The sequence below is a fragment of the Fistularia commersonii genome, chromosome 1, assembly GCF_037954325.1.
Source record: "Fistularia commersonii isolate RoL2024-O1a breed Wild chromosome 1, RoL_Fcom_v1.0, whole genome shotgun sequence".
In the NCBI taxonomy this organism is placed as follows: domain Eukaryota; kingdom Metazoa; phylum Chordata; class Actinopteri; order Syngnathiformes; family Fistulariidae; genus Fistularia; species Fistularia commersonii.
The window spans coordinates 5499902-5520402 of record NC_141284.1 but is presented as its reverse complement, the minus strand read 5'-3'; the positions used below and the strand labels follow the sequence as shown (position 1 = coordinate 5520402).

At 47.6% G+C, this 20501-nt stretch overlaps 1 protein-coding gene across 3 annotated transcripts; it reads left to right on the top strand.

Moving 5' to 3' along the window:
* Positions 1–1956: 1956 nt before the first annotated feature.
* Positions 1957–20329, top strand: trappc8 (trafficking protein particle complex subunit 8). Of its 3 annotated transcripts, none has more exons than XM_086145705.1 (30): positions 1957–2263; positions 4629–4838; positions 6073–6156; positions 7468–7557; positions 8552–8726; positions 9317–9470; positions 9587–9680; positions 10009–10259; positions 10609–10724; positions 10814–10964; positions 11109–11209; positions 11383–11488; positions 11900–12031; positions 12119–12343; positions 12512–12617; positions 13421–13615; positions 14549–14721; positions 14826–14900; positions 14973–15078; positions 15231–15385; positions 15498–15937; positions 17252–17408; positions 17484–17580; positions 17674–17742; positions 17832–17890; positions 18004–18210; positions 18294–18395; positions 18731–18870; positions 19154–19243; positions 19394–20329. In XM_086145705.1, exons 1-30 carry the CDS (start codon positions 2107–2109, stop codon positions 19641–19643), a joined length of 4467 nt encoding a protein of 1488 aa, XP_086001831.1. In that variant the 5' UTR covers positions 1957–2106; the 3' UTR covers positions 19644–20329. The 3 variants fall into 3 exon arrangements, with proteins under 3 accessions (XP_086001831.1, XP_086001846.1, XP_086001839.1); XM_086145713.1 differs by having other exon boundaries at positions 1976–2263; positions 9587–9662; XM_086145720.1 differs by lacking the exon at positions 6073–6156 and having other exon boundaries at positions 1966–2263.
* Positions 20330–20501: the final 172 nt, after the last annotated feature.

Sequence of the window (20501 nt, the reverse complement as noted above, 5' to 3'; positions counted from 1 at the left end):
GCTCCAGAAATAGGTGAGTCTCCCGCATCTGCTTCCTCATTGGAAGGCATTTCAGTGGGGTTGAGGAGGTCTCGGAAGTATTCCTACCACCAATCTGCAACGTCTCACGTTGAGATCAGCAACGCCCTGCTCCCACTGTACATAGTGTAGATGGAGCACAATCTCCTCGACGCTGGAGTCCATCAGTGGGTTCGAGAGTCGCCACCCCAACAGGTGCCGGAGCTCCGCTCTGCCACCTCGACAACGGAAGCACAGAACTTGACCCATTCGGACTCTATGTCCTCCGCCTCCCTCGGGACGTGATTGCAGTTCTACTGGAATTGGGAGTTGAAACTCCTTCTAATAGGGGACCCTGCTAGACTTTCCCGGCGGACCCTCACATTACGTTTGGGTCTGCCAGGTCTGACCGGCATCCTTACCCATCATCGGAGCCAGCTCACCACCAGGTGGTGATCAGTTGACAGCCCCTCCCTTCTCTTCACCCAAGTGTCCAGGACATGTGGCCGCAAGTCCGACGACAAGACCACAAGGTCGATCAAGGAACTGTGGCCTAAGGTGTGTTGGTGCCAAGTGCACATATGGACACCTTTATGCCTGAACATGGTGTTTGTTATGGACAAGCTGTGATGAGCACAGAAATCCAATAACAAAACACTATTCGGGTTCAGATAATGCCCTTCCAAGTCCAGTGTCATTGCCAGTGTACTTCATACTTTATTTTTTTTATCCATAATTTTTTTATGCAAATAGCTTTGTTATGCATCCCTATGATTTATGTGTCAGTCATATATTTACCCTTACTTAAGAAATCTCACAGTGCTGTAGGATTTCTTTTCTTCTCCTGCCTCCTTGCTTGGCGCAGTCAAAGTTCTCATAAGGATGCCTTTGAATAATTAATCCCCCCCGAAAAGTCTTTGAAAGAAAAATTGTTTCCGAAAACTGAGTTCTGCCTTTTTTTCCTGTGATAAATTTTTATAGAAAGCTCATATGTCATTCAACATGAACTCAGATTTCTGAACTTTTTGTCAAAATGTGCCCAGGATTGGGATTTATTTTTTGACTTTCCACGTTGAAACCTATTGTGTCTACATCAATTGTAATTCTGACGAACAACTTTCCTGACATTTGTCAGAACTTTGACAACATTCTCGATGTCAATTCAGGACTTTCTCACCTGAAACTTTTCAAATTAAAATTCTTAATAAATGTCCCTCAACCCAGATACACATGAGGGTCATGAAACTCATTTATGAATGTGAAAAACAAAGACCTCCCCAAAAACCTCACATTGCCAATATCACGCAGTATAGAGGTTTGTGTGAGTGTTTGTGTTTAAGTGTGTGTGTGTGTGAGAGAGAGAGAGAGAGAGAGAGAGAGAGCTTGTGTGTGTGTGTGTGTGTGTGTGTGTGTGTATGTGTGTGTGTGTGTGTGAGAGAGAGAGAGTGTGACTCTGTGTGTTTCAGATCTATTATATGATGTTCTGTCACCTTGATCGTCAAGGACTGGGCTCCTAACATGCTCAATTTTAATTGAAATTATCTATTTGCTTATTCATTTAGACTTATTGATTTCCTTATTAACATGTATTTATTTAGTTATTTATTTATATTCAATTATTTACTTATTTATTTGCTTATTCATATTTATTTATATGTATTTATTTATTTATTTATTTATTTATTTGTTTACTTATTTATTGATATCTATTTAATTATTTATTTATTTGTTTACTTATAAATTTATATTTATTTATTAATTAGTTTTTTTTATTAATTTATATATTTCTTTACTTATTTATATGTATTGATTTACTTTTTTGTATTTGATTATTAACTTATTTATCTATATTTATTCAATTATTTGTCTACATTTATTGGTTTGCTTATTTCCCCACACCAAATCCCGGTCCGGCCTCAGTGTGTCTCCGGTGTCACGCGTCACCTGACCCTCTCACTCACACCGGAAGTAGGTTGGCGAATTCAATATGGCCGTCATCTGCTGCTAGAACGGGACTCATCCCCAGCGATGTAACAGCCGGGCTTTACCGGAAAGTACGGCGCGGTCGATCTCGTTCGGTGTCCCAGCAGCTTCTGAGGCCGGTTCGCCATGGCCCAGTGCGCCCAGTCCGTGCAGGAGTTCGTCCAGGACTCCTTCGTCCCGATGGTGGCTGTCTTGTGTAGCGAAGAAGCGGAGAGGGCGACTCGCAAGAACAACCTGAATTTCGCTGAGCTGCTGCGGCCTTTCTGTCGGCTAAAGTCCGAAGGTGAGTACGTGACCGGCTGGTCTTGACGGCCGAACCTCTCGCGGGGAAGCCGCAGCCGGTGGGGCTCGGCCCGGTGGGGCCGGGGCGGCCGGCCGATGCCTCGGGGCTGGGCTCCGTTTGACATTAGCTCGATGCTAACAGACTCGGCTAGCAGACTGGGTTGTGACTAAGCAGCTGAGTGTTGACAAGTGGGCAATAAAGTCCGCAGGGGCGAGTCTCCCGCTGCCGTGGAGCGATTCCACGGCAAACTTTCAGTCCCGGCACGTCAGCCCCGCCCTTGTCCTACCTACCGGATAATCTCGGATTAACCGGACTGTAATACGCGGGGCTCAGGGAACAGCCGAGGTATCGAACAAGGTCCGACCCAAAACAGTCACTTCCTCTTTCCACAAGTGTGACATTTGGCGCCACAGAATTGATGACAAGAAGCGAGTTAAATTGTAATCTGGATACTGTGCACTTTGAAACCCACCGAGTCTGGCTTCAGACAGATATGGTGACACCTTGCCATCCTAACGATTGTATTATCACTGTGTAATAAATAAATAAGACCTAGGTGCTGACCTCTGTAATTGATAATCAGGTTAACCCCAGTGCTTAGACGAGGTATAGGAAACAGGTTGTTTACATATTGGCAGCAAAGTCATGGGACATTTTCAATATTTTGATATCACACTGATCCCTGATGAACAAAACAAAGCCCCTCCTTTTCAGAACTTTCCAGAAAAATCTTAAATCCTTCCAAAGGCCTCCACTCCCACTGGTGAATATACAACAAGGTGGATTAGGGTGCTGCAGGTTTATTTAAATTAGAAGCGCCTGTCCGAATTAGGCAGGTCAGATTTGGGATCCATGCCGTTACAGCATAATAGTTTATATGAGAGTACCATACGGCGCCATTGGCGTGAGGTCAGGGTGAAAATGTGGATATTGTTTGTGCCTGCAGATGCTATTCAGGGTGCAAGTAACAAAAAAAGTTGGCTCAAATCTTGGATGGTGCAAAAGAATAAGCTGGAAATGATAACTGTAAGTTGATTGGTTGCATAATATCTCAATCCCAATGCAATTTAAATGTGGATTTTAGATTAAAAAAAAAAAAACAAATTAAGGGTTGCCCGACCTTAGTGGTTTTGCTGAAAGGTAAAGCTGCCGGGGCATTTCAGAGAGGGTGAAGCTGAACCATCTTTTCTCTGCGGGCTTCAAGGTTTGGCTCGCTGTCGAGCTTCGACGCCTGTTTCGCCTCACTGCTTGATGTTGTTTTTTTTGTTTATTGTTTTTTTCTCGAGGCGATTAAATTAGAAAACAACTTTTTGCCTCCTGGTGTGTCCCCCCCCCCTCCCGAAATCACTGACTTGAAGCAACGCCGGCGCTGATCGCATAACGCAACCATTGTCGCTTATATATATCTTTCGATTTAGTCACATGAATCTGTGGTCACGAAATAGTGATTGAGCAGGTGTTACGATTCATCTGGTAAAAAGAAAAGGGGGAATTAAAGTATTGTACTTCAGTAGATGTAAGAGAATTACGACAAAAAGACGCAAATTCGAGGATGTCTGAAGAGTGCCGACGTGTGTCCGGCAGATGGGTCAGGTCCCCAGTTGCCAAGACAACAGCGTGTTCAGCTGGCTGCCTTCTATTTCCGACTATGTGTGATGTGGATGATCCCTTTTTATTTTCCTTTAGAACACTCATCTAAAATCAGAGTGTGGTCTAATCAGATCATCTTCCAAACAGTTTAAACTCTCTTGCCTGAATATAGTTATGATGCTTCAGTGATTGTGGCCGAAGTCACCGGCTTTTCTAAATAATTCACACAGATCTCAATCTGGGTGCGAGCACTTTTCATCATAGTTCTTTTGGAGCATAATTTTCATGTAGGCCTGCCGGGGTCTTAAATGCCATGCCCCAAAACGCTGGAAATTTCGAAATGGCGTCCCCAGTTTATATCTGTATGATTTATAAAAAAAAAAATAGATTAAAAAAATGACAATGCCTTGAGTCACTGGTGAAGAAAGGGGAGCCCAATCAATCATCTCTGGTATCAGCTATGTTTTAAGTGTGTGAAAGTACTAAGTGTATGTACTTACAAAGTGTTGAAAAACATACATTTAAAATAAACAAATGTCATGGAAAATGGTTAAACCTCTATTTAAGAGCATTCATCCTGGATAAAAACGATCGATCGCAGTTTGTAGCAGTGACATCTTTATCTGTGATGATTACATACACACAGTTCTTCTTGATCACAGGAAGGAAGTGATGTTTGTTTACAGAAAACCTATGTGAGGCACTGGTCATGAATCAGTGCAACTCCAAGTCATTCTTTTCAAAAATGACAGCATCCCGTGGTCTCGTCCTCCAGGTCACATCCGAGACCCCAGCAACCAGATGCAAGCAGTGAAGAACCTGCGCATTTGCATCAACAACATCGTGACGAACCCCAGCCCGGCGACGGTCGCCCTGAGCCCCGCCCAGCGCAAACTGCTCAATGAGGTGGTGCTGTCCTGCCAGCCGCAGGAGGGCGCCGTGGCCAGTACCATCTCGGCGGGAGAGTACGAGCTCCACTTCAACGGTGAGGACCTCTGGGGGCACGCATTGGCCCGGCACTTGGCCACACTTCGGCGGGATTCACCTTTTGGAACCCATTTGGACAAATGTAGTTTTTAAAAGGCTGATTTTATTAATAACCTGACATTTAACGCTTGGAGGAGTGTTTGTGTGTGTGTTCATGACACAGGAATGACATGTCTCTTGGTGCTACCGTCTGACTCCTTGATTTATTAGATGCAAAATCCAGACTGATTGGTGAATGTTGTACTGTTATAATACGCCATTTAATCACTTTATTGATTTCCCGTGCGCATTTTTTTTTTTTCTACCCTTCACCCACTTTGGGAAAACTTTGGGAATAAGAGCCATCTTATAATCTGTCACTGCCCTTAAATCTCAGCGGAAAGGGGATACCCCTCAACAGCGGAGAGGCTGGTTGTTTGTCCTCACATCCTGTTGCTTCTCTTCCTCCCCCTGTTGCTCTGCTACTGTGAAACAACCTCAAAAGTAGGTAAAGAATCCCCAGTTAACTTAACATGTAATCCATTCATTTATTCATTGGGGCGCCAGGGCCCATCTCCGCTGGTGTTCGAGAGAGAGGTGGGGTTTAACCCAGATGGGGGTCACCTGTCAATCACAGGGCCAAAGAGAGGAACACCCAAATCATTCGCTCTCTCATTCACACCTACGGTAAATTTAGTGTCAATAGGGGGAGAAAATGCCTGGAGAGATTCTAGGCAGACAACAACTTAAGTCAATTGTGTGAATCAGACTGTGAACCTTCTAAGGGTACTAGCTACCGCACACATTCTAATCTTGTCTATCGAGTGACCTGACTGACTCTTAACTCCGCAAGTTTCGGTCGGGTTTGCCACCAAGTGGGAGCGACGCTGTGCAAATAGTCCATAGCTCTGTCTGTTTGAACCCAGCATATTTGGGCCACTTAAAAACAAGGGTGGCTGACTAGAACCGAGAGACGAGACACAGGTTGCTGTAGCCTGGCAGTGAGAATTAGGGGCTCGGCGTGAACAGTTTCAGTTATCGCTCCTAAGGGTGTTCTAGGTTGCACACCCGGGACGACCTTTTTTCCACGGTGTGATTTCTCTTTAAAATAAGGCATCACTGTTGCAAAACCTGATCACTTCACGGCTCCCTGCTATCGCCACCACCCCACCTTCATCTCTAAGCGCCTGTGCTGAGTGCAGAACCGCGACACGACTAACACCAGCCGCGGGCTCTCTGCTTCCACCTGTCAGATCACTCTCTTAAAGCTAGCACGCCGTGGTACAGTGCCTGGAGAGAGACACTGTTGGAACTCAGCACCTCCAAGAACCTCACAGGTATCTGCCTCTGGTCCTGGGTGCTGGTCCTCTTGCGACACCTCCTCCTCCCCCCCTTTCCCCCCGCTAGATCCCACTTAGCTGCACTTTCCTGCCGGGTGTCTCTGCTTCCTCCTCAAGCGGTGGTGGATCCTCCTTCCCCCCAACTGTGTGAAAGCACAATCACATCCCCTGTCAATCACTGTAGAACATCTGTGCTAGTTCCCCAGGTGATTTCCCCTGATGCCACATGACCGATTATTTCTGTTTGAGTGGCCGGCACTTTGTGGTTTTTTTTTTTTTTTCAATTTCAATTTTTTTTTTTTAAATAAATTTCCATCATGGTTTGGGGGGAAACCACATGACAGCACATTTCTATGGACTTCCTCACTCCTAACCAACCTCCTGTTAAAGGCCTCTTTCCTATTGGATGGGAACTTTCTAGATCGGCCTATTAGAGGTAAAAGCTATTATTTGCCTGGCAATTGAAGGCCCTTGGGGAATAATGGCAGTAATATGAACAACCTGGAAGTCACTCATTCATTTTAGCTTGTTTTGAAATTCATTTGGAGCGCTCGCTTATGATTTAGCTCAGACAGCGAGCGATGGTCTTGTGCAGGGGTTGGCAACCCCTGGCTCTTTGATCCCTCTGATGCGGCTCCTTGTGGCTTTTGAAAACAATTGAGTATTTAATTAAAATGTATTTTATTTTGTTAATTTATCAGAAGTAATTTTAAATTTGATGCAACATCTAAATAAATTTTTTTTTTTGCTCTTTCTGCATGCACCTGTTAAAGGATGACAGGATGCAGCAAAAGGATGGAACTTTTGGTTTGCCGGCAGTGGATAATTTAAGTTTGGCTTTTTTCGTTTTTGTATAAATACAAGGACTCAAATAGACATTGAGTATTTTGCTTAAAAGTAACCTTCAACCCAACGTCTTTTTTCTGAGTTCAAAATGTTTTGCCGCGTGCAGAAATGCAATTTTGTTTTCTCTGCAGTTGTTCATTGATTTTAAAAAAATGCAACACATATTTTATTTAAACATAGTGTACAGCCTAAAAAAAAAAAAAAAAAAAAACCTTATATGCCGTGTTAATTCATTTTAAGTTTCAAAAGTTTATGTGGCTCCCGGTATTTTCCATACTGTGGGGAAACGGGTCCAAATGGCTCTTTGAGTGGTAAAGGTTGCCGACCCCTGGTCTAGTGACTCCACTTAGCAGCGAGTGGGATTGAAAGACTCGAGGTGTTCCATGATTTGTGGGCAAATCAGTAAATCATGAAGAACAACTTTGCTGACTGTTGGTGTTTGCTGTCCTCCTCCATGTCTAGCCACCACGCCCTGGTTTGAGACCTACAGGGAGAACTTCCTGCAGTCGATGCCCGCCTCCGACCACGAGTTCCTCAATCACTACCTCGCCTGTATCCTTCCTCGCACTTCTAGGAGAACGCCAGGAGGAGGGGAGGGAGTCACGCAGCATGCAGTGGTTCCATTTTAATCTCTTAGGAAGTATCTGTAACGCCCTCTGTGGGGGGAAAAAAAACCTGTCAACGATGGGGTTTTTACGACATAATGCTGCACGTTGTCTGCAACACTCACTGCCAAAATAGACGATTTAACGCCGCAGTATTTCGATCACCTCTAATTTCACTTTGACCGTGTAGCGAAAGACAAGACAAGACAAGGCATCTCACGCACACGACCGCAATTTGCTCGCTGCTTGGTTGTTATTTTCCAGGTGATAAATTGCCCCCCCTTCTTCTAATTGCAGTGGCAGGAGAAACAAGGGAGAAACTGATGAAGACAAAATCTGTCTTCATCAGTTTCTCCCTTGATTTTGTCTTTATTGTTTTTTCTGTTTTCTCGAATCAACACCCAGTATTGGATCTCTTGGGGGGGCTCAAATAATTCCACCCGGTTACGCCTGGGACCGAACGCTCACTTTTGGGAGCTGAAAATCCCAGAGTGGGAGTGGATTTTCCCTGCTCAGCAGTGTGTTCAGTGGATTGATTAATTACATTTGGTAAAGGGCTCATGCTAAGCTAATGATCTGCTGCACAAGCAAAATCTTTCGGTCTGTGAAATTCTCAAAAAGGCATGGGAAACAGGATGCAGCACATTGTTTCATTTCTTTTATTTTTTTGACAAAATCTTTTTTTTCTTAGTTGATCGTTAAATTATCACAATTAAGTAAAAAAAGAAACAACAAAATCTTACATGGGATTTAGCTGTTTTGAAAAGGCGTCGCTTCTGGTGCTCCTCAGTGGCCAATGACCAGAAATGGTTAATCTATCAGGGCTTAGTTTTTACCCAGTATTGAATTTCCAGATTATCGCAGCTATTCCGGACGGCTGCGCGTTATTAAGATGGAACTTTCCAGTACTTTAGTGTTTCCTTGATGACCGAATCGCCCAGGCCTGCTGGTGGTGTCCTCCACGGAGGCCGTTCCTGTGGAGCAGTTTCTCAAGCTCTCCCAGGAGCAGCACCGGATACAGCACAGCGGAGAGTACACCAACCCCAAGTGGTTCATCCCCAACACGCTCAAATACTACGTCCTACTGCACGACATGAGCGAGGGCAACGAACAGAGGTATGTGCCCCAGTCGTGGCGTAATTATGGCGGACCTTTTTGGGGTCTTTTGGGTTCGGGGTTTTTTTGTTTTTGTTTGTTAAATAGTCTGTAAATTCTTCGACATTTTTTTGTTTTGTGCAAATCTTTCATGCTGACTTTCAGGTCATTGCTTGATCTTTTTTGGGGGGGGGATTGTAGGTAATTGGTTATCAGTTTTTAGGCAAGGCTTCACTCATTTCAAGGTAATTCCAATGTGGATTTTTAGTTTTTTTTTTTTTTTTTAAGTGGAAAAGGATAATTCAGACATCCCCCCGTTTCCCTATCAGAAAGAACATAATTTCTCATTAAATAAGGAATTACTGTTTCAAACAGTCCTGTGATGCCACATGTTTAGTCATTAGAAGAGAATCAGAATCATAAACACTATTTGTCCCCGAGGGGCATTTGGGGGGCACATGGGGTAGCAGCATCAAAATTTTGAACATGTGAACATAAATAGTAAAATTAAAAAAAAAGTCAAAAAGAAAAAAAAAAAAAATGCAGTATATGTAAATACATATATTACTTTTCAAAATTATGCTAATTGTTCACTCGCTATCCCCACCCAGGGCCGACACAGTGTACGAGGATATGAAACAGAGATACGGCCCTCAGGGCTGTTACCTGTTAAAAATGAACTCTCGCACCCTGTCAGCCAAGGAGCAGGAGCAGATCCCGGACCCCTGGAGTCAGTATCTGCACAGGAACGACCTGCACAGCCAGGTCAGCTTTTGAATCAAAACATCCGCAAATTCGTCACTTTCTTTGTTGGTTTGGTTTCACTCCTGCCCCGTTCGCCAAGCATGCCGGGTGTTATGACACGGAGTCCGTCGTTGCAGGATCTGCTGGATGATCTGGGTCCTGCGGCAAACGCCACCTGCGTGGAGAACGACTTGGGCGCGCCTGACACAGATGGTAACCTAACAGACAAAGGTCTGTCAACTAGACAGCTCAAGAAACTATGCTATCCCAGTTCGACAACCAGTCATAGCCTCAACTAACTGATCGATTGATTGATAGATAGCTCGATAGATTAACAGTTGACTGGTCCATGTTAAACCCTAACTCTCACTTAAATGATACCTTGGATTGTCTTCGATCCCTCCAAGTCTGTTCATCTCGTGTCGTGGCACACACTTTCCCTCTAAAGTAAACGATAACCATATTTCTGTGCGTTAGCAATCAAATCGTAGGTTGAGGATTTACAAATTGTGTTAATCTGCGATTGTATGGGATTCATTTCTACACTTTCTCCGCCAAGACGGAGTGCCGAACAGCCTCGACAGCCACCCTCTCCAGCTGGAACCGGAGGGCTTACACTCCCTCAGCGCTATCAGCAGCGAGCCGAAGAAATCCGGAAGGGAGCCAGAGGGTCAGGCGGGGGGCGCGGGGAGCCACGGCGCCTGCCTGACCCTGACCGACCATGACCACATCAGGCAGTTCGTTCAGGAGTTCACCTTCAGAGGCCTGCTGCCCCACATAGAGAAGAACATCAGGCAGCTGAATGACCAGGTGCGTCATTCTGCGTATGATGCGACGGACCTGTATGTTGCACGGTGAAGGGTAGCAGAACACGGATTTCGGGCGGTTTTGAAACGACAACGCTCCAAATGCGTCGACGCATCCTGTGGTTTCCTCATATTGGCAGGAGAGGGCACTGTTGCTGCACCTAAAACGGACTCTTGGGCGCCAAGTCACCTGCATTACAGTTGTAATGTATTACATTGGGCTTCAGACAAGAAGTTTAAAAAACCTCTGGAAGTCACACCAAACCTCAGAACGTCCTGCCTTGATTGGACCATGATTAATGCCTTTTCAACCCCGTGTCATGTGACCTCAGCCGACCTTTCTCTGTGCGCAGCTGGTTTCGAGGAAGGGCCTCAGTCGCTCCCTGTTCACCGCGACCAAGAAGTGGTTTGGCGGGGGGAAGGTTCCGGAGAAGAGCATCAGTGAGCCAAAGAGCACATGTGGCCTCCTGTAAGCACCGGGGACAACTCGCATGTAGTTTTTTTCACTGATACTGCAGGGCAAAATGCATGACCTGTTGGCCTCGGTCGCCCTCCCAGGTATCCTCCAGAAGCCCCAGAGCTCCAGATCAGGAAGATGGCCGACCTGTGCTTCCTGGTCCAGCACTACGAGCTGGCTTACAGCTGCTACCACACCGCCAAGAAGGACTTCCTGTCAGACCAGGCCATGCTGTACGCAGCCGGAGCCCTGGTGAGCGTGCAGTTCTGTTCTATTTTCCACAGAAAGGGACATAATCTAAGTTTAAACAAGACCAAACCTTGAGCGCGACTCTCATTGTCCTCCATCCATTTGGTTTTCCCGACCACTCCATTCGTCCCGACCTTCCACCTGCAGGAGATGGCAGCGGTGGCGGCCTTCCTGCAGGCCGCAGCTCCCAGACAGTACCCGGCCCACTACATGGAGACGGCGATCCAGACCTACAGAGATGTTTGCAAGTACGGCATCATCACATTATATGTGCTTTAACCCCTTGCAAAACATTTCAGTCGGTCCCGTTGAAGCCACCGGTCGGATTATACATTGGGGTTCCGAGGCCTTGATTGAAGCCCACGAGTTTTCATGGACATGTGCCGGACGTCTTAACCCCTCCCTCTTCTGCGTTCCTCAGGAACATGGTGCTGGCCGAACGCTGCGCCCTGCTCAGTGCCGAGATACTGAAGAGTCAGGGCAAATACTCCGAGGCAGCAACCCTCCTCATCAAGATGACCAGCGAGGTGAGGGAGACCAGAGGAGGCACTCCGCTCGCCTGACGAGTCTTTCAAGAAAAAAAAAGTTTGCATCTAACATACACAGCTACGAGTAACCAATTTATTCAAGGTTTTGATCACTGCATTGATTACTTTCCATGTACATAGTCTTAGTAGTCTGTTTTTGTTTGTTCTCTGACCTTATTTTAGTCATCTCTTGAAAACGTCCATGTAGAATTTTCAGTCATAGGAGTTGCATCTGTTTGAGATGGTGTTGGACCCACCTTGTGCTCACAGTGGGTAGTACAACAAATCCTTAAAAAGCAAGTTGCTTGGAACGCATTTGTTCTCAGTGGTTTGCTAAAAACACAAATAAAACCTAGAAATCAATTGAAAATAATCCACTGTGGAAATTTGAAAATTGATTTTTGCCCCCAGGACTCGGACCTGCGCAGCGCCCTCATGTTGGAGCAGGCCGCCCACTGCTTTATCAACATGCGCAACCGCATGCTGCGCAAGTTTGCCTTCCACATGATCCTGGCCGGCCACCGTTTCAGCAAAGCGGGACAGGTGAGCGATGATGTTTGAGGCTGAACGAGAAAACCTCCAGGTTTCCACCTCCTCCTCCTGATGTTTCCTCGTCTTTCCTCGTCACAGAGGAGGCACGCGCTGCGCTGTTACTGCCAGGCCATGCAGGTGTACCAGGGCCGCTCCTGGACACTGGCCGAGGACCACATCAACTTCACCATCGGCCGCCAGTCCTTCACACTCCACCAGCCGGAGAACGCCGTGGCGGCCTTCCGCCAGATTCTAACCAACGACAGCAGGCAGACCGCCACGCAGCAGGGGGCCTTTCTCCGAGAGTATCTTTACGTCTACAAGGTGAGCGGCTCTGTACGAGCAGTAAAACCCCGCATCCAGAAAATCGAGGCCATGCATTTCTGTTCGAATTGAAGAAAATAATCCTAACTCTGTAAAATCCCTGCATTGTATTTTGTCAAGTGGGTTAAAAAAAGTTGTGTGTGTTTGTGTGTGTTTCTTTCTCTCCAGAGCGTGCTTGGGGGGAACGAAGCCGGCCTCCCCGACCTACCTTTGCCCTGCATTGACAGCTCGGCCACCAGGGTCTACTTCGGGCACGAACGGCGCCAGGCTGAAGGTACGGATGCCACGCGTGCACGACTCAGCGTGGAGAAGGTTTTTTTTTTTTTTTTGGATATACACACACACACACACATACATACACATGTGGATTGACAGCGCAGAACTGACGAATGCCCAGGTTCTTTGGGATCTGTTACACTGTTTTTTATTTGTGGGGCAGAGTTGTGCCATGTTCCTTTCTAACTCACTCAGTATTTTACTTCAGCTAGGAATCAAAATGTCGGTCAGATGTTTTATTATCAAAATCACCCCCCCAATGTACAGTCTATCGTACAGTTTACAATATAGATACATAAATGTAGCATTTATTTATAGAAGTGTGGTTCCTTGTGTGTTGATGCTACACCATGTAGCACCATGTAGGATTCATGATGTTTAAAATGACAGATGATAATATTAATTGTACAAATCAGGAATAAAAACTCATTATTGAACTGCGCATACGGACTATTTTGGCCTACCTACCTAATTATTTTACACTGGTTATCATGGTGATTCTTAGAGAATCAAGTTTTTTATGAGGTGAATCTTGGTTTAAAAACTTAGTGAACCACTGATCTGGTTAATAACCAAACAGTGTGTCGTCGACATCAAAACCACACACACACACACCCTGATGTCACAGCTTGTATTTGAACCCAGCATCACGGATTGGTCAGGTTTTTGGTGATGTCACATGACCGACACATCGATGTGGGCCGCTAACAGGTTGTAGATAATTTCGTAGTTCTGATGAGAACAACCTCTCCCGGCATGTTCAAACATCTGTTTTGAATTTGATCGATCCAATGTGCGCAGGTGAGAAGCAGGCCGCCACGCACGTGTCCCTGGACCAGGAGTACGACCAGGATTTGGCCGCCATGTGGTGCAGACTGGAGGAGCAGCTGGTGGCCACAGCCAATAGGGGGATGGTCCCAGGGACGTTCCAACCCACCCAGTGCTACCTAAACAGCCAGACGGACAACCTGCGCCACCCACTGGCGGTGGTAGAAGGTAACAGGTCTCCAAGCAGGGGTTCACGAACTCTTATAAGCGTAAACAATTAGGGACGTAACAACAGCACAAAAGAACAAATCAGCCCTGTCAACCATGATATGATTTTACATGTTAGCATAACAATCAGTCCAAGGAATAGCAATAAACTGCAGCACTGCGTAAACATGTGAACATCGCTACAGTGAAAATTTACATTTTGTTATTTTGTCTATGCTTCAGGGCTTATCTCACCTAATGAGATGGATGGGCAATATGCACGGAGCACAGGGGTTTAGTTTTGGATACGGCCACTCGGAGATCATCTTTCACATTCTGTTTTTATTACTTTTTATATATGTCAGTGTCGTTAAAGTGTCTTTTCGCCCTGGTATGTAGAGCTAAGCAGCATCAGTACGTTCAGCGTGACCTTGGATGGCTGATGACTGAAATCCAGAAGTCAGGAAGTGCCTTAGAATTGAAATTTGTCTTAGGACGTCTACCATGTCGGATGGCCGTTACAGTGACTCGCAATCTTTCCCAGTCATATTTTTCCGGAGTCTTTGAGTCGGGGAAACATTTGTCCCAGGGGGGCTTGAAGGTGGGTTGTGGTGGATCGGATCATTTTTCCTCCATGAGCTCCCCCAGCCTAGGAAACGTGTCAATCCCGCCCTTCTCGACTTGCGCAGTCCAAAGACTCCTCTTTCCTTTTGAATCGGCATATTTTATCATTCAATGACACAACTTGCAATGACGTGTTGAATCCGTTCAGTCTGTCAAATATGCAGGACAAACTAAGTGCCGGCCAGATCATCAGACAGGAGATTTCGGAAAATCACCTTGCGGCCGACGATTTGGGAATCTCTACTTTAGAAGCCAGTCGCTATTAACACTTGTCTAGACAGTTGGAACGATCCGCCCCGTTCACCGCGTTCTCCCTGTCTCTGCCGGCAGAGCCCATCATCGTTGAGGTGGTGTTCAGGAACCCCCTGAAGGTTCCCCTGGTGCTGTCCAACCTGTCCCTCCAGTGGCGGTTCACCGCCGACGCCACCTCTCCGTCTCAGGTGAAGGCGACCCAGGAGCCGGAGTGTGAGGTCGTCACCAACGAGGAGACCCTGGCGAAAGGGGTGAGGCGCTTTCGGGGGGGGGGGGGGGGGGGTACGATTTCTGATGTTTCCGGGTGGCGCGGAGCGAGGAGAGCTTTTTTCCGAGCGCGCTCTGTATGTTGCAGGCGACGCAGAGTGTTGACACCGTCACCACAGAGACCATCCCCGAGTTCCATCTGGGTTTCGAGGAAACTAAAACGGTAGGTGCACCTCAGCAGCGCGCTCAACCTTCAGTGGTGTGGAGCTGGATGTGATCCGGTGTGTGTCCCCAGGCTCGACTCAGGCTGCTGCCGCACAGAACCGGCCAGCTGAACGTGGTGGGTGTGGTGTACGACCTGGCCGCCGCGTCGTCTGGAGAGACGGCTCCCAGCGGTGACGGTAAATGCACATTTGCGTCCGATATGCCCATCGTTTCGTGCGTGTTTTGTTCCATCATATTTCCTGGACCCGAGGGTTCCCGCATACGTTCGCGTGAGGGGACGTACAAAACAGATCGGCCCCCGCTTGAAACGTTGCTCTGCTTTTCACAGGACAGCAGAAGCTGGACTTGATGGTTCGCGGCAAACAGGACCTGAAGATCCAGGGCCCCCGACTCAACCAGACCAAAGAGGACAAGATGTCAGTGCGGCATGGCCCCGATCGGCGCCTTGAGCCGATCATCACATTGCCGATGCCCCTCATGGAGGTACTACCCATGACTTACAGTACTACACCTGACGATATTATATGTAACTATGATCTGCCGACAGGCAGGAATAATCAGATGTCGTGCTTGCGTGTGTGCGCGCACCCGACAGGTGTTCTTCCTGCAGTTTCCCACTGCCCTACTATGCGGCGAGATCCGGAAGGCCTACGTGGAGTTCTGCAACGTCAGCGGCGTTGCCCTGCGTGGCCTGAGGGTGGCATCCACGCATCCGGACTTCTTCACCTTCGGCAGCCAGGCAACCACGCCCCTTACGCCCGTCAGCCCCACCTCGGCGGAAAACTGTTCCGCTTACAAAACGCTGGCCACGCCCCCCGGGGCGGTGCCTGGCTCAGTGGCGTCCGAGGTGCTGGTCTCGGCGGAGGACTTCAGCCAGGTGTCAGGCGTGGTGGAGATCCCAATAGAGGGCAACACGTTGCTGCCGGGCGAGTCCACGCAGCTCCCCCTTTGGCTCCGGGGGCCCGACCAGGAGGGGGTCCATGAAATCAACTTCCTGTTTTATTACGAGAGCGCGGAGAAAGGGCTACAAATCAGGTAAACACACCAGGGAACATACACAGCTGGTGGGCGCCAATAGCTAGTAGCTAGTAGCTCTGTAAACCTCTTATCGAGTCACGGTTCGGCAATAATCCTGTTAATTTTTTTGTCTGACATTTGTCCGGCTCGAGTATTTCTTCCTTTCTGAAAAAATCTGTCAGAAATCTGTTCAGATTTGCATGAACATTTCCCTAAAAATCAGCTCGAAATTCCGTGAAATTATCTATCTTCATTTTTTATTCTGGAAAGTAAAAGCAGGGCTTCTGAATCTCATATCATTAGTGGGATGTTTATTTTTAAGGGTGCAGCAGGCACAGGCCTTCAGTGATTGGAGGGATGTTGGAGGAATACTGAAGCGTGTCAGTAGAGGGGATGACCTAGATCAGGGGTCGGCAACCCGGGGCTCCGGAGCCGCATGCGGCCCTTTCATTTTTACACTGCGGCTCCGAGTGGCTTGGGAAAATAAATGATAAATATTTGATTGAGGTATATTCCATTTGTGTTAATTCCTTTTTTAACTTTTAGTTCTAAGTTGGAAGATTATTGTGATCTTGAAATATTAAATAAAATTATATTTATTATTTTTCGCCGCTCAAAATAACGTCACACTCGCCGAAGCCGGCAGACCCGCCAGCCGGTAAAGTCCCGATTTGCAGACGCTGTGCGCAGAAGTTCAGGAGCAGAAGTCCCATAAACCAGATAAAATAGATATTTATGAAGATATTTTGCAAATATTTATTTTTTATTGTTTACTGACACAGTGATTTTTTTTTTCCCGATTTATTTTTAAAATTCTGGTCAAGGCTCCACTAAACACTCTGAAAGCCCAAAGCTCAAAATGAGTTCATTACATAAATAAGATTTAATTTTCTCTGTAATACTTTGTGAATTTCAGAAGCAACACACTACACACTTATTTATACAAAGTGTAAAGGTAATAAAAAAGCAATATATACAGTGGTACCTTTTTTTTTTTTTTTTTTTAATTTTAGACCTCAAAAAGTAATTGCGGCTCCCAGTGTTTTCTTTTCTGATGAAACCGGGTCCAAATGGCTCTTTGAGTGTTACGGGTTGCCGACCCCTGACCTTGGTGAACGGTAGGATGTCTGTATATGTGGCTACGTTATTGCCAGGTGATTCGTCCAGATTTAACCAGGCCTCTCAGCCGAGTGACAAAAACTGGGATTCCACATGAAAATCGTACTCTGAATTCCTCTTCGGCGTCGGCCTGTGGCGTGACCCTCCAGTCAGCGCGGCTCTTTCACTGTGGTCACCCCTCGTCTTTTTGTCTCTTCCTCTATCCACATGAAGCCACCGGGTGTTGCGCCACACAGTGTTCATCTGCGCTAGCCGCTCCCTGAGCGTGCAGGCGTCGGCCTGCCGCAGCAGCGCTGAGCCGCATCACGGCCTGGACGACAAGGACAGCGGGGGGACGCTGATCTTCATCGACGTGGAAAACATCAACACGGTGAGAGACTGGGCATCCGGCACCCACCCAACTCCCATATGAATTTCGTAATTTGAGCTCCTCTTCGATCTTCAGAGTGAAGCTGGCGTGCGCGAGTTCCACATCGTCCAGGTGTCCAGCAGCAGTCAACACTGGCGTCTCCACAAGTGCATCAACCCCGCCAAGGACAAAGGTGTGTGTGTGTGTGTTGTTTCATTTCTGTCTGTGTGTGGAGATGGATGGATGGATGGATGGATAACCTGCCTCTGCCCCCACCCACCCACAGACTGCAAGCTCACCAGCAGAGAAAGAGCCAAGCTGTGTTTCAGGGCCACGCGGTGCAAACCCCTCCAAGGTAGCGCAGCAAACACACACACATGTTCCTCCTTGCTCGGTCTTTTCCCTGATTTTTTTTTTTTTTTTGCTCCTCCTGATTCATTCCAGCTACCTCCGACACACTGAGGAAGTATACCTTCGCGGACCTGAATCTGGGGAACGAACGAGTAGGTTTCACACCATTTTTTTTCCCTCCTCTGAAGATCCAACCAAACGATCTTGACGCCGTGTCTTGCGACTCTCTCTTCCCGACCGACCCGCATACCGTCTTCTTCTCCAGATCATCAGTTCGGCAACACCCTGCGGGGATTTCTTCTTCCGCTGCCGCCGGCCACAAGAATCACAGCAGACGGATGCGGCTTTGGCCAGGACGCCCCAGGGCGCCAAGGGTCAGGGCTCCGCCCCAGCGGACGACAGGTCCTCCGACGTCACCGGCATCGTGAAGAGGTGTAACGAGCTTGACCTCAACATCATCGTCATCTGGAAGGTAGGCGCGATGGAGCCGGCCCTAGCCGCAAGCTGGCCGGAGGCTATGAGCCAGGGCTGAAGTTTAACCGTGTGTTTGTGCAGGCGTATGTCGTGGAGGACAACAAGCAGCTGATCCTGGAGGGTCAGCTCCACGTAGCCCTGCAGACCATCGGCAAGGAGGCCTCGTCTCTGGCCCCGAAGGAGGTACCATTTGAGGCCTGAAACTCTGATGAATCCGGGACTAAGCTTAATCCGGATCTGGAAAATTACTTCGCAACTTTAACTATGTGCTAAGCTACAGTTCTCTTTCAAAAAAAAAAAAAAAAAAAACAGTTCTAAATTATATCATTGCAAAAGGTTTGGGAGAGTGCATGGTTGGGCAGTCCCTTTGATTGACAGGTGGGTTTAACATACTGCCCACCCACTGAACAGAAGAGCTAATGTTAGACAAACCTAACGATAGATGACCTCTGTTTCATGAGTTGCCATGTCTCCCTGTTTAATTTTGTGTGTGTGTGTGTGTGTCGTTGTCATTCCAGGAAGCTCAGGAAATGGTGCTCTTCAAGTTCAAGTCGGAGCTGCCTCCCCCGGCCATCGTGCCCTCCGCTGAACTGTCTCAGCTGGTCAAAACCAATATGCATTATCCCGAGACCTACACGCACTCATTTGTCCGGGAGAGGTGAGGGGAAGGGGGGTAGAAGTATTGGTTTTGTGAGGCCTTTCCTCCTTTTGGAGGAAATTCTAAATTCTGTGGCAGGATGATCTCAATAAACCCTGTGAGACTGACAGCTGCTGCTGGTTATGTTGAGTTGAGAAATAAGAATAAGAAAAACTTTATTTATCCCGAAGGAAATTGTTGAATAAAATGTGTGCCGAGACTAGCTCCGGAACACACCCTACGCAGACGGATTACGGAAGTCAAAGCAATCCCGGGTGAACTGCCTCCTTCTGTTCATCCGCAGCCTCTGCGTGGTCCCCGTCTCCCTGATCCTGTCCAACTGTTCACTGGTACAAGTCGACGTCATAATTGACCTACGGCACAAAAGCGGCAGGTGAGGACTGGTTGACAGCTGGTGGGGTTCTAGCACACACTACATATTACTCATCAGTATCCAACACAGGTTTATGGTGTATTTCATGTTTATATGTCGCCGAGCCCCATTGCTGTACGTAGTGTGGTTTACGTTCGTTCCCTCTTCCAGTGGCGAGTCGTCGGAGGCCCACGCCTCGTTCACCTGGGTGGGTCAGACTCAGTACACGCTGCAGCTGCAGCCGCGTGAGGTCCTGTGCCTGAGCCTGCGGGCCTGCTTCCTCCAGGCCGGCGTCTACAACCTCAACACGCCGCGGGTTTTTGCCAAGCCGGCCCTGCAGGACGCCATTGGTGAGATTATCCAGCAGGCGGCTAGCCCCGCGCTCATCATCATCATCAACAACAACAACAACAACGCCTGAGCCGCCGCAGCCCGGGAGATACAGCCACAGGTTACCCATTCCCCATCGTCGCAGATCTAATAGGAGTGTTAAGATTCATCAGCCAATCACCTGCGAGTTTCCATGCACGGGATGGAACCAGAACGTTTCACGCCAGCCGCGCCGCGGCCACGGACAAGGACAACCCGCCGGGTCTGTACAGGGTGTGTGTGTGTGTGTGTGCGTGCGTGCGTGTGTGTGAGCGTGTCCACGTCACATCACATCACATCAACCAGACTGGCCTTCAGTTTGATATCATGTTTGTTTTAATGAATCCGACCTCTGAACTCTGGAGGGGGTGGGGGGCGTGGTGGGACCGGCTTCACAACGGACAGATGATTTAGTTTTACTCCAAAATATCAGTTACTCTGACTGGAACGAGCTGTTTACATCCTGAATATTGTACACTTCACCGTGGCGCCATTCGGACGGGACGGGAGAACAAGACTGTCCCCTCCCCCGCCCTCCCGCCCGTCACTCAGTTCGAGGGACGCTAACGCGCACTCGCCTGCACGCGGTCGATCTTCTCCAGTCGGCATCTGACGCGCGTGATTTGACCCTTCACTTACATCACGATCAAGTTCTGATATGCTTTTCTGAAAATGATGTATTATATTTATATAACAAATCTGATGTAAATAGAGAATAAAAATATAACTAATACTTCAGGAGGTAGTTAAGACTGATGTCTCGGAGCAGGTGCCTGGTTAACAGGTTCGGAAGTCATTCAGTCCAACCTGGAACCAATTCAAGCTGTTAGTGGGGCTGAAGGAGAGGATTCACCTGGATGGGTCAGCTGTCAAACGGAGACATCCAGCCATCCACACCCGTGGACAATAC